This window comes from Staurois parvus, unplaced genomic scaffold (genome assembly GCF_062004578.1).
Source record: "Staurois parvus isolate SC_StPar_1 unplaced genomic scaffold, SC_StPar_1.0 ptg001001l, whole genome shotgun sequence".
Lineage (NCBI taxonomy): Eukaryota > Metazoa > Chordata > Amphibia > Anura > Ranidae > Staurois > Staurois parvus.
In genome coordinates, this window is record NW_028318797.1 from 1708 (window position 1) to 13058 (window position 11351).

At 46.0% G+C, this 11351-nt stretch overlaps 1 protein-coding gene across 1 annotated transcript; it reads right to left on the reverse strand.

Moving 5' to 3' along the window:
* Positions 1-1608: 1608 nt before the first annotated feature.
* On the reverse strand, positions 1609-9596 carry LOC149441350 (ras-related and estrogen-regulated growth inhibitor-like protein A). The gene is made up of 4 exons (XM_089657439.1): positions 8951-9596; positions 7561-7614; positions 6709-6785; positions 1609-5861 (listed from the first exon to the last, which is right to left on the reverse strand). The coding sequence occupies exons 1-4, from the start codon at positions 9069-9071 to the stop codon at positions 5448-5450; spliced, it is 666 nt and encodes a 221-aa protein (XP_089513565.1). The 5' UTR covers positions 9072-9596; the 3' UTR covers positions 1609-5447.
* Positions 9597-11351: the final 1755 nt, after the last annotated feature.

Genomic DNA, 11351 nt, shown 5'->3' on the forward strand with positions numbered 1-11351 from the left:
GCCAGTGCATAGCTTCCTGAAAACATCACAGCCCCCTTCCTCAGTACTCAAGAGCCCTCAGCCCTGGTGCAAGCACTGGGAGGAGCTATGCAAATATCAAATTGCCTTGATTGAGTGGGTGTCCGTCTGGAGAAAGTGGGCGTTACTAGGCAGGTGGCAGAGGTGATGCCGAACCTCCATTGACAAAACTTAAATCCAATGAATGAAAGGGGACCAGGGACGGTCAGGCTGGGGAGGAAAGGGCTAGAGGATGCTGGATGTCACCCAGCCAAGAAATAAGGCGAAGCTCTAAATATTGAAAGGGGTGGGGCCAGGGACAGTCAGGTGGGGGAGGAAAGGCCTAGATGATGCCGGGTGTCTTCAAGCCAGGAAATGATGCGGTGCGCTAATTATTGAAAGGGGCGGGGCCAGGGATGGTCAGTCGGGGAGGAAAGACCTAGGTAATGCTGGACATCCTCCAGCCAGGAAATGAGGCGGAGCTCTAATTATTGAAAGGGGCGGGGCCAGGGACAGTCAGGCTGGGGAATAAAGACCTAGATAATGCTGGACATCCTCCAGCCAGGAAATGGGGCGGAGCTCTATCTGACTGGCTGAAGCTTCTAATGCACATTGTGAGAAGCTCCCAGTGTGCGGTGATATCAGAGGAAGACAATTCATTCCAGGGGGAGGAGCCGGTACACCTGTACAAGACTGGAGGGGAGGAGCCGGTACACCTGTGCAAGACTGAAGGGGAGGAGCCGGTACACCTGTGCAAGACTGAAGGGGAGGATCCGGTACACCTGTGCAAGACTGAAGGGGAGGATCCGGTACACCTGTGCAAAACTGAAGGGGAGGAGCCGGTACACCTTTGCAAGACTGAAGGGGAGGAGCCAGTACACCTGTGTAAGAATGAAGGGGAGGAGCCGGTACACCTGTGGAAGACTGAGGGGAGGAGCAGGCACACCTGTGCAAGACTGAAGGGGAGGAGCTGATACACCTGTACAAGACTGAAGGGGAGGAGCCGGTACACCTGTGCAAGACTGAAGGGGAGGAGCCGGTACACCTGTGCAAGACTGAAGGGGAGGAGGCGGTACACCTGTGCAAGAATGAAGGGGAGGAGCCGGTACACCTGTACAAGACTGACGGGGAGGAGCCGGTACACCTGTGCAAGACTGAAGGGGAGGAGCCGGTACACCTGTGCAGGAATTAAGGGGAGGAGCCGGTACACCTGTGCAAGAATGAAGGGGAGGAGCCGATACACCTGTGCAGGAATTAAGGGGAGGAGCCGGTACACCTGTGCAAGACTGAAGGGGAGGAGCCGGTACACCTGTGCAAGACTGAAGGGGAGGAGGCGGTACACCTGTGCAAGAATGAAGGGGAGGAGCCGGTACACCTGTACAAGACTGAAGGGGAGGAGCCGGTACACCTGTGCAAGACTGAAGGGGAGGAGCCGGTACACCTGTGCAAGACTGAAGGGGAGGAGCCGGTACACCTGTGCAAGAATGAAGGGGAGGAGCCGATACACCTGTGCAGGAATTAAGGGGAGGAGCCGGTACACCTGTGCAAGACTGAAGGGGAGGAGCCGGAGCTCACCTTTAAGAAACCACAAACACAAAATCCGGATATTGATCATTTTGATTATTATTTATTTTTATTCAGAAAAAAAAATATATGACTTTCAAAAATACATTATAAAATAAATACGTCTCCCTCCATGTAAACAGATTCCCCGGCTGCATCAGAATGTAATAAACCCCTCTGTGTATGTGCAGTATATATACATTATGTACAAGGAGCTCTGTACAGTCACATGGTGTCACTGCCCCGCCCACAATCAGACGCACAGGACGCAAGGATTCCATCTGCTTTCCTCGGTGACACATTTTGATACAATGTTAACAAAACCGCTGATAATAATGTGACAATCCAGTGATACCTGTATATGTGAAGAGTGATCAGACCCACGCATGCACAGATCACGACTGCCATCGACATCAGATGAATGGTACGACTCATACGCCGCACACTGATTGGATCAATGAGATGACGAATAAATGACTCGGTATTTGTAGGATGCTATGTAATATATATCTATATAATATATACACATGCGCATTTTCTTTTTACTGCCAATCAGACCTGCGCGCAAAACCTCAGACAGAAGCTGCTTTTTCTCTGCCCTTTCCTGCAGCCATTACCATCAGGTGACCTCACGACCTTGAAACATTTAGAGCTTCCAGCTGAGGCTTTTCGCACAGGTGCCTCGCCTTCAAAGCAACTGATCTGATGAATAGGTTGACTTGATTAGATACCAAAAAATCTCCCCCCCCCAGTTAACCCATCACCTAAATCAGGGGTCTCCAAACTTTCCAAACAAAGGGTCGGTTTCAGGGGCGGACTGACAACTCATGGGGCCCCCGGGCAATAGGGGATCATGGGGCCCCAACTCAAAAAAGCCTATGAAAAAGGTACCAGGGGCATCTCATGGGGCCCCCTACTGACCCCGGGCCCTCGGGCAGTGCCGGAGTTTCCAAATGGTCAGTCCACCCCTGGTCGGTTTAATGTCCTTCAGGCTTTAGGGGGGCCGGACCGTGGTCAGCGGGAGTAGAAAATGCATCGCTGGCCCATTGGTGGTTTTTGCAGAGGTGTCAAACTGGCGACCCTGCAGTTTTTGCAGAACTACAAGTCCCATGAGGCATTGCAAGGTTGACAGTTACAAGCGTGACTCCCAAAGGCAGAGGCATGATGGGACTTGTAGTTTTGAAACAGCTGGAGGGCCGCCAGATTGACACCCCTGTTTTAGAGGGAGGAATAGTGCGCCAAGGGCTGGATAAAGGCAGGCAAAGGGCCACATCTGGCCCCTGGGGCCACAGTTTGGAGACCACTGACCTAAAGATAAAAAAATAGTAAGTAGCCTTTAGGCAGTGGGAAATTTGGGCAAAGGTAAACCCCGGGCCGATTTAGATACCCGCATAGCGGCCTTGTTAAAGAGAGTCGTTGACATTCACCAGTATAGGTGTAAGGGGATAAAAACAAATGTACCAATAAAGTGCCCAGGAAACAAATGTATCGATAAAGTTTCTAGGATACAAATGAATCTATAAAGTTTTTAGAAAACAAATGTATCGATAAAAGTGCCAAGGATGTATCGATAAAGTTTCTAGGAAACAAATGTATTAATAAAGTTTCTAGGAAACAAATGTATTGATAAAGTTCCCAGAAAACAAATGTATCGATAAAGTTTCTAGGAAACAAATGTATCGATAAAGTTTCTAGGATACAAATGAATCTATAAAGTTTTTAGAAAACAAATGTATCGATAAAAGTGCCAAGGATGTATCGATAAAGTTTCTAGGAAACAAATGTATTGATAAAGTTTCTAGGAAACAAATGTATTGATAAAGTTCCCAGAAAACAAATGTATCGATAAAGTTTCTAGGAAACAAATGTATCGATAAAGTTTCTAGGAAACAAATGTATTGATAAAGTGCCCAGGAAACAAATGTATCGATAAAGTTTCTAGGAAACAAATGTATCGATAAAGTTCCCAGAAAACAAATGTATCGTTAAAGTTTCTAGAAAACAAATGTATCGATAAAGTTTCTAGCATACAAATGTATCTATAAAGTTTCTAGAAAACAAATGTATCGATAAAGTTTCTAGGGTACAAATGAATCTATAAGGTTTTTAGAAAACAAATGTATCGATAAAAGTGCCAAGGATGTATTGATAAAGTTTCTAGGAAACAAATGTATCGATAAAGTTTCTAGGAAACAAATGTATCGATAAAGTTTCTAGGAAACAAATGTATTGATAAAGTGCCCAGGAAACAAATGTATCGATAATGTTTCTAGGAAACAAATGTATCGATAAAGTTCCCAGAAAACAAATATATTGATAAAGTTTCTAGCATACAAATGTATCTATAAAGTTTCTAGGAAACAAATGTATCGATAAAGTTTCTAGGAAATGTATCTCTACTACATTTACTAACGTGACACTGATTGTGCGCTGCACAATGTCTTCCCCTTCCAATCAGGAAGGAACAGCTTTCTTGTATTAGAAGTGTGACTCCAGTCAAAACCTTTCCTTCCAGTTCTGTTTTTGGGAGCCCCTTTAGAGATTTTCCCTCACTTCCTCTCCTGTGACAACGCTTTCAGCAGACAGGAAGTGAAGGAAAATCTCCAACAGACGCTGCAATAAAACCCCCATAAGGGTTCTAGACTCCCCCTACTCAATAATACAACCCTTTTATTTCTGTGTTGCTGTAGGGGATTTTTCCTCACTTCCTGCCTAGTGAAAGCGTTGTCACCGGGACAGGAAATCAGGATAAATCTCTCTATTAGAGCTTCTGATGGCAGTAAAAACCCGACAGGGGTTCTAGCCATCCCCTTCTCAACTAATTCAGCCCTTTTATCTCTGACTGTGTTGCTGTCGGAGATGTTCCCTCACTTCCTGTCTGCTGAAAGCGTTGTCACCGGGACAGGAAATGAGGATAGATCTCCCTAATAGAGCGGTATAAAACCTGACGTGTCTTCTAATCCAAAGCTATAAACGTTTTGGCTTGACTTTGAAGGCGAGATGCCTGTGTGAAAAGCCTCAGGTGGAAGCTGCACCCCGCCTACCAGCTCCAAGGTGGCGCTGTCAACCAAATAGGTTCAGCTTCACAGCTTGGGATCTGGTGGTTTTCGCAGGGGAGGTTGAAAAAACAGCTTCCATCAGAGGTTTTGCACACAGGTGTTGTGCTCCAATTGGCTGTAAATTGAATGAACGTGGTCAACTTTGCATGGATTGGTCCAGGGTGACCCCCTACATGGCGGGATTGGTAGATGAATGTATTCATTGCTGCTCCGGGAGTAGTACAGGAAGGCTGGTTGGAACACTCGGTTCCCCCCGTGTAGTGCAAAGAACACTCCGGAACCAACAGTGAACAATTCTCTGCCCTCTCTTTTGGGGCCCTTGAACCCCCAACGAGGAATGAAGCCACATCAGACACCACGCAGCACAAAAAAAGTCGGCAGGCAGATGAACATTTGAAGGACTAGCCCTTAAGAAGAGTCATTGTCCTGCCCCATTGCATTGTGGGAACAGGCCGTCCGGTGGGGTCTCCAGCATGCGGCCGTCCCCCGTGCTTGCAGAATGGTTCAGTCCATTGCATAACAATCTGGAGTCCACTGAGCCGTTTCGGCCAAGACGCCAAAAACAACCATCAGCCGGTTGGAGGCTGGTCCGGGACCATGGCTGCACCCAAGTCAACAGTCAGGAGACCACCGCTGAGATCTCGAAGAAGCATCAATAATGTCAACTGGGTGGCCAAAGTCTGAAGAATCAAGTCAAGGTTCCTGAAGAAGTTCACCAGTGCACAGCGGACCCCATAAAAACCCGTGCCGGTAGCCCACCACCTGGACATCTTAGACCCTTAAGAGGTTGCATGGCCATCAAGACTTTGCCGATGAGAAGCCTTGGCCTCACTCTGTCCTCTTGCGCCCGAACACGGCGGACATACTCCTGACGATGCCTTTGATGCCGGCGTTTTTCTTGCTGGCGCTGCGGTTCTCCTGTACGGACTCCAGAAGCTGGTGGAAGACCACCAGCGAGCCGTGGTAGGTCTCCGCCGCCGAGATCTCGAAGAAGCCGCAGTCGGAGCTGATGGCCAGGAGGCGCCCTTCTTCGCTGGAGACCTCCCGCCGGTGCTGGAGGTCCCGTTTGTTGCCCACGATGATGACGGGGGCCGAGCTCTGGCGCTTCTTCAGCTGGCGGACGCGCTGCAGCTGCTGGCGTACCACGTTGAAGCTGTCGCGGTCGCAGATGCTGTAGACCAGGATGAAGCCATCGGCCCATCGCAACTGCTCTTCGCTGACGCACGTCTGAAGATTGGGGTTCTGTTCATGGAAGGCAAAAACAACGATCAATTTCATGGAAAAGGAAAAAATTCAAATACACATCAATAAATCACGACAGCAAAAATGTCGCTTAAAGGGCCACCCCACCCAAAATGGAGATGGAGTTAAACCACTTGACAAGCGTGGTGAGAGCTCCACCCTTAACTTGTCCTCCAGCCCACCATAAACATGGTCAGGTAGTCTCCTTGTAGAGCTTCAACCCATTCTACGTTCAGTAAGGAGCATGTACACTACAAAGTGGGCGGGAACTCGCATAACTTCCAGGTGGGTGGGAACCTAGAGCTTTGACGTGGGCGGGAACACCTAACTTCCAGGTGGGTGGGAACATAGAGCTTTAAAGTGGGCGGGAACACCTAACTTCAAGGTGGGTGGGAACGTAGAGCTTTAACGTGGGCGGGAACACCTAACTTCCAGGTGGGTGGGAAAGTAGAGCTTTAAAGTGGGCGGGAACACCTAACTTCAAGGTGGGTGGGAACGTAGAGCTTTAAAGTGGGCGGGAACACCTAACTTCAAGGTGGGTGGGAACGTAGAGCTTTAAAGTGGGCGGGAACACCTAACTTCAAGGTGGGTGGGAACTTAGAGCTTTAAAGTGGGCGGGAACACCTAACTTCCGGATGGGTGGGAACGTAGAGCTTTAAAGTGGGCGGGAACACCTAACTTCAAGGTGGGTGGGAATGTAGAGCTTTAAAGTGGGTGGAAACACCCAACTTCCAGGTGGGTGGGATTTCACCAATGGATCTCCTAAGAGATCCAAGAACCCAAGAGGTCTACTAAGTGACCATTCCTTCGGGTCCCAAGGAAGGATTTCACGTAGACATTGACTCACCTGAGGACAGACGGAGTCCCAGATGCTGAAGAGGGTCTCCCGGCCGTCCACCATGATGTTGTGCGTGTAGACGGACTCTGGAAGACACAATAGAAAACGATTGTCAGGAGAAGCGAGGATCCACCAGGACAAAATCCATAGTTTGATCCATCAAAATCAAATTTTTTGAACCTCATGGGCATTCTGAGGAACGTCATGCAACATATGGCCGTATTTCGGCACCCAGGAGTCACCTCTACAAATATTGTCAGCCTTGGACACCACCCATCCCTCATCATCTTCTACGGCAAGACTGGCCATGGTCAAGGCCATCCAGCACCCAGGAGCCACCTCTACAAATATCTTCAGCCTTGGACTCCACCCATCCCTCATCATCTTCTACGGCAAGACTGGTCATGGTCAAGGCCATCCAGCACCCAGGAGCCACCTCTACAAATATCTTCAGCCTTGGACTCCACCCATCCCTCATCATCTTCTACGGCAAGACTGGCCATGGTCAAGGTCATCCAGCATCCAGGGCAAAGATGCCAAACTGCGCCCCCCCCTTAGGGGATCCTCCCCTCATAACAGGAAGGTGCCCCCCATCCCTACAGTAAACCATTGCACCCAGGGGCAGCAGCCCCTTCTGCCCACCCCTGGTCATCAAAGAGATGTTTCTACTAATTTGGCCTGGTTCTCCTTCAGCTTCCTGTCCACCTCTATGCAGTGGAAGGGGGTGGGCCACAGTGGGTGATAGAATGAAAACCTTCAGCATTAAAAGTTTGGATCCATAGGGAAATGAGTAGTCCCCCTTTAAATATTTCCGGGTTCAAAAATATTCTCAAGTTTTTTAAAAAAAAATGAGGGACTCACCGGTGCCAACGTACTCTCCGATGAATCTTCGGGTCAGGAATCGAACGGTCAGCGCTGAAAAGAAGAAGGTAGAAGTTCAGATTTCAGAAGACCGCAAAATGAAAAAAAATTCAGAACATTCGGAAACCTAAGAAGGCGGGCCCAAAGTGCTGCAGCCAATCAGAATCAGGTTGTTGTTTGTAAGATCAATGAATGCGCGTTGATCATAACGAGACGAATAAAGTTTTCTCAACTTGAATCTGATTGACAGTCACTCTTTATCCCTCCAAATGACCGACATCAATACATTGAATCAGCAATTTATCCCCAAAAAATATTCATCTTCGTTTCCCTGGTTACAATTTAAAGGATCAGTCCACCCAAAAATTATATTTTAATAATAGGCGGAGCATGCGGGCCCGATCGACTTCTGGCTTTTTAAAATGCAATAACAATAAAATAAAAAATACAATTAAATAATATGTAAAACAAGAACGATAAAATATTATAAAAATAAAATGCGACCAAATTAATAAAAATACAAGAAAATAAAACAAATTACAGAAAAATAAACAAATAAAATATTATAAAAATAAAATGCGACCACATTAATAAAAATACAAGAAAATAAAACAAATTACAATAAAATAAACAAATAAAATATTATAAAAATAAAATGCGACAACATCAATAAAATAAAGGACAAAACAACACAATGTGATCAAATAAAATGACTAAAATGGACTAAACTAAAACAAAAGGCAATAGCAATAAAACGCCATCAAATACAATAAAACAAAATAAAATAAATGAGATGTAATTACATAAAATAAATAAAAGGCAAAACAGTGAAAATAAATAAAATATTATAATGTAAAAATGTAAAAAGTAGATTAAAATTTAAACATAATACAATAAATAAATAAAAATAATAAAACGAATGAATAAATAAATAAATATAAATAAATAAAAAAGGATCACATCAAAGAAAAAAAATTACAATAAAATAAAACGAATGACTCTGCAATAAAATAAACAAATGAAATATTATCAAATAAAATGGACTAAAATAAAACAAAATAGAATAAATAGATAAAAATAACTAAATAAATAAAAATAAATAAATAAAAAAGGATAACATTAAAAAAAATTACAATAAAAGAAAACAAATGACTCTGAAATAAAATAAACAAATAAAATATTATAAAATAAAACGGATTAAAATAAAACAAAATAGAATAAATAGACACAAATAATAATAAAATAAATAAATAATATAAATAAATAAATTACGAGAAATATGTGTTATAGATGACAGGGATAGATCCACCACCGATGAATGTTTGGTGAAAGTCACATTCTCTGCTTTATAAATACCCCCCCCTAGAATTTTTTTTTTTGGGTAACGTACCGGATTTGCCCACGTTCTCTGCGCCCAGCACCAAAATGTTGGCTTCCACTTTCTGCTGCTGCTGGCCAATCTCGGTCATCTTGGCTTGCTGCTGTTGGCTGGTGCGGATTTGAACAACCATTTGTAATCCGGAGTGTTGTCACCGAGAAGAAGTGTGATGGGGTGTTGTCACTGAGAAGAAGTGTGATGGGGTGTTGTCACCGAGAAGAAGGTTGATGGGGTGTTGTCACCGAGAAGAAGGTTGATGGGGAGTTGTCAACGAGGAGAAGAGTAATGGGGATTCTGAGCTCTGAGCTGACTGCCAGCTCTTCTTATAGCAGAGGGGAGAGGAGGGGGCGGGGCGTTTGACACCAGCAGCAGCCAATCACAGGGGACCCCTTGGGGTGCGACATTCACAGTGGCAGTGAGTCGTCTTTGCAGGGGCCTTGTGATATTTAATGCGATCGATCAGCCGCATCCCGCCGCCTCATGCTTGGTATCAGGTGAGCGGACAGTTTCATGTGCCTGGGGGGGGCAAAAATACCCCCCAGACATAGGAAAACAAATAAAATGCATTTATATAATATGTGAAACAAGAAGAATAAAATATTACAAAAATAAAATGCAATAACAATAAAATAAAACAATAACATAAAATACATTTTATAATATGTAAAACAAGAACGATAAAATATTACAAAAATAAAATGCAACATAAATAAAATAAACGACAAAACAATACAATATGATCAAATAAAATGAATAAAATGCACTAAAATAAAATGCAATCAAACACAATAAATTAAAACAAAATTAAATACAATAAATGAGATGTAATGACATAAAATTGACATTGACCCAAATCCACACAATATACACCGCCGATTATTCCATCACTGACCCCTCTAGAGATCTGCAGAACATCGCTCCGTCCCCTCCCCCTCCTGACAGATCCATATTGATATATTCTGCAGATTATCCCATCACTGACCTCTCTACGGATCTGCAGAACATCGCTCCCTCCCATCCCCCTCCTGTATTTTGGATGAGGATCCAGTTGGCTGTGGATCGGTGATGGACTGGTGATGGATCGGTGATGGACTGGTGATGGATCGGTGATGGACCGGTGATGGATCGGTGATGGACTGGTGATGGATCGGTGATGGAGCGGTGATGGACTGGTGATGGATCGGTGATGGACTGATGATGGATCGGTGATGGACTGGTGATGGATCGGTGATGGACTGGTGATGGATCGGTGATGCATCGGTGATGGACTGGTGATGGATCGGTGATGGACTGGTGATGGATCGGTGATGGACCGGTGATGGATCGGTGATGGACTGATGATGGATCGGTGATGGACTGATGATGGATCGGTGATGGACTGGTGATGGATCGGTGATGGACTGGTGATGGACTGGTGATGGATCGGTGATGGACCGGTGATGGACTGGTGATGGATCGGTGATGGACTGATGATGGATGGGTGATGGACTGATGATGGATCGGTGATGGACTGGTGATGGATCGGTGATGGATCGGTGATGGACTGGTGATGGACTGGTGATGGATCGGTGATGGAGCGGTGATGGACTGGTGATGGATCGGTGATGGACTGGTGATGGATCGGTGATGGACCGGTGATGGATCGGTGATGGACCGGTGATGGATCGGTGATGGACTCGTGATGGATCGGTGATGGACCGGTGATGGATCGGTGATGGATCGGTGATGGATCGGTGATGGACTGGTCATGGATCGGCAATGGACTGGTGATGGATCGGTGATGGACCGGTCATGGATCGGTGATGGACCGGTCACGGATCGGTGATGGAGCGGTGATGGATCAGTGATAGATCGGTGATGGACTGGTGATGGATTGGTGATGGACCGGTGATGGATCGGTGATGGACCGGTCATGGATCGGTGATGGATCGGTGATGGGTCGGTGATGGACCGGTGATGGATTGGTGATGGGTCGGTGATGGACCGGTGATGGATCGGTCATGGATCGGTGATGGACCGGTGATGGATCGGTGATGGACCGGTCATGGATCGGTGATGGACCGGTCATGGATCGGTGATGGACCGGTCATGGATCAGTGATGGACTGGTGATGGATCAGTGATGGACCGGTGATGGACCGGTGATGGACCGGTCATGGATCGGTGATGGACCGGTGATGGATCGGTGATGGACTGGTCATGGATCGGCAATGGACTGGTGATGGATCGGCAATGGACTGGTGATGGATTAGTGATGGATCGGTGATGGATTGGTGTGTGGGGGAGGGGGTTCAGGAAATATTGTTTCCCTGTTACAGATGTGTGGGATGATTGCACCGTATTGGATGATTAATATACGTACAATACAGGTTACAATGGGGATCGATGTCCCGGTTTGCGTTCCGCGTCTCGGG

Bases quoted from the DNA above. Each gene is read 5' to 3' on its own strand.
- LOC149441350 (XM_089657439.1), bottom strand. From the start codon at position 9,071: ATGGTTGTTCAAATCCGCACCAGCCAACAGCAGCAAGCCAAGATGACC. The intron at 6,786-7,560 runs GTGAGTCCCTCA...TGTGTCTTCCAG, and splicing joins CGGAGAGTACGTTGGCACCG to AGTCCGTCTACACGCACAAC. The intron at 5,862-6,708 runs GTGAGTCAATGT...TTCCATGAACAG, and splicing joins GGGACTCCGTCTGTCCTCAG to AACCCCAATCTTCAGACGTG.